Source organism: Bison bison, unplaced genomic scaffold, assembly GCF_000754665.1.
Source record: "Bison bison bison isolate TAMUID 2011002044 unplaced genomic scaffold, Bison_UMD1.0 scf7180017864242, whole genome shotgun sequence".
NCBI classification, from domain to species: Eukaryota; Metazoa; Chordata; class Mammalia; order Artiodactyla; family Bovidae; genus Bison; species Bison bison.
In genome coordinates, this window is record NW_011494814.1 from 2,210,488 (window position 1) to 2,212,994 (window position 2,507).

Sequence of the window (2,507 nt, forward strand, 5' to 3'; positions counted from 1 at the left end):
TTCTCATGATGTACTCTGTATGTAAGTTAAATAAGCAGGGTGACAATATACAGCCTTGACATACTCCTTTTCCTGTTTGGAACCAGTCTGTTGTTCCATGTCCAGTTCTACCTGTTGCTTCCTGACCTGCATACAGATTTCTCAAGAGGCAGGTAAGGTGGTCTGGTATTCCCATCTCTTTCAGAATATAGTTACAAATAAATTTTAATAAAGTGTCTTCATGCAAAACTATTTTTCAAGGAAAGTTACCAGTTGTTTCAATTTTTCTCTTTTTGAGCATAGAATTTCCTTGTTCTTAAAGCTTTATATTTAATAGTTTTGTAAGAAAATATAATAACAACAGCTATAAATATTAAAGATTTATTCAAAAAATTACTCTGTCCTATTATTGATGGCAGTGAAGGCTCGGGAGAGAAATTAGTTTTTTCAAAAACAATTTAAAATAAATATAACAAAAATCTGATTAGAGAAAATAATTTTCAGCTCTTCTAACAAATATATTAGATACTTTCTATTCAAACACCCCCATACATCCACACATTTTATATACGAAGACGATGATGAGCTAAATTTGACCATGTACAGTGTGCCAAGCACTGGGCTTCATATGCACTACACTTACAGCAATTTTGTAGTTAAGCAATTAAATATAGCAATTCTATCCGGTAAGTACAATTGTTTAACCCTATTTTAGACATGGGGGCACTGAGGCACAAAGAGGTTGAACAAGTCATTCAAAGCTACACTGTTAATCAGTGACAGAGCCAGAATTCAAACCCAGACAGTCTGGCTCCATACCTTATATTGCAGTGCGTGTAAGGTATACACGGTATATGGCACAATGCCTGACACCCCGCAGGTACTAAATAAAAGTGTAACTATATTGTCATACTCTTTATCTCTTCTTTACTTACTCTGTGATAATTCTGGATTGCCTTTCAGATTCATCATCTTTGGAATTGAAGGGCCATACACATCCACATCTAACAAACCAACAGCCTTTGACTGTAAGAAAACAGAATTTACCATAAGATTCCCCCACTCTTCATCAAAGAGAAAGTGCACAGCAACAGTAAGTCTAACTACAGAGAAGCTAATTTGTAAAATATTTCAAAATCACAACCTAAACTTTTAAAGCAACAGTAAGGTAAAAGAACATAAACTCCTAAGTGTAAATATTTTTTGTTGGTTTACTAATCTCTTTCAGATAACTGACCAAAGAAATCCACTGCACATACTTTAAACATTGTGGTTCAGATCTCCCATACAGTCACAAACAGACTAAGATTTTTTGATCTGAGAACTAACAAATTACATGCACACAATGTTAAAATAATGGTTTACAACAGCAAACATAACCCCAGGAAGATGGAGCATTAACTTTTGGAAAGACTATCTAACACACCAAAGAATACAAAATGAGGGGAGAAAATCATGGAAACAAGACCATAATTAAAGCAAGTGAGGAATTCTGATGCAAATCTGGCATGGAAATGCTAATGAGGATAGTGGCAGACATAATACAGAGGCAACCTCTTATGTGCAAGTCACAGTAGAACACCCAAAGTCTTCCAGAGAATTCATAAACAACCAAAACCATTTTCTTTGATGATTTATGCAGTTGCCCAAGAGCAGAATATCTAATTGGTCTCTTCACTAGCTGACAGTTAATCAGCAGATTAACAAAGAAAGACAAACAAAATTCACTATCTCTAAATAGGTCTTTTTTTCTTCTCCCCCTACCACCTCCCTGCTCTTTCTCCTTTCACAGATTAAATCAATTTGTTACTGGTTTTTCTCATATACAAGCAAATAGAATGCTAATACTAACACGTGCTTTTGAGTTCTGTTTCCCCAGGACATACAACTCACTCAGTTCTCTCCCTGTATGCTGGCAAGATAAAATTCCTTAAACTCTCAAAACTTTTTAACACTAAACAATCTCTCATTTTCTGTTATCTACCTATTTCCAGACACAAAATTACTTTTTAAACCTGTCTGGTTCCCATAAATTGACAAAATAAGGTACACTCAAATTTATGCCCCTAACTTTGACTCAAATGGCAGTTGTAAGAAAATTATTTAATATCCCTCTGTGACTCACAGAAGCTAAGGGACTCGAGATTACTATCTCTCAGTTTGCCGTAAAATAAATGAAAAAGGAGGAAGAATACATTACCTTTAATAGAATAGTGATATATAAAAACTGGGTTTAATACTTAAAAAATCATTTTGAATGTTAGTTTCTAGCTTTCTCATCAAAAGTAGGTATAAGACCACCTTGCTGCTGCTGCTGCTGCTAAGTCACTTCAGTTGTGTCCGACTCTGTGCGACCCCATAGATGGCAGCCCACCAGGCTCCCCTGTCCCTGGGATTCTCCAGGCAAGAACACTGGAGTGGGTTGCCATTTCCTTCTCCAATGCAGGAAAGTGAAAAGTGAAAGTGAAGTTGCTCAGTCGTGTCTGACTCTTAGCGACCCCGTGGACTGCAGCCTACCAGGCTCCTCC

General features: G+C 36.4%; 1 protein-coding gene across 10 annotated transcripts in view; it reads right to left on the minus strand.

Annotated features, from left to right (window-relative positions):
• Positions 1 to 2,507, minus strand: part of NUBPL (nucleotide binding protein-like) — a 399,736-nt gene that overhangs the window by 346,114 nt on the left and 51,115 nt on the right. For all 10 annotated transcript variants that reach the window (XR_825857.1, XR_825856.1, XR_825858.1 and 7 more), the window contains exon 4: positions 915 to 1,005. Coding sequence is in view for 7 of the 10 variants with exons in the window: in XM_010846993.1 (XP_010845295.1) it covers positions 915 to 1,005 (91 nt within the window). In the remaining 3 variants the exon portion in view is untranslated. The remainder of the gene's footprint in view (positions 1 to 914; positions 1,006 to 2,507) is intronic.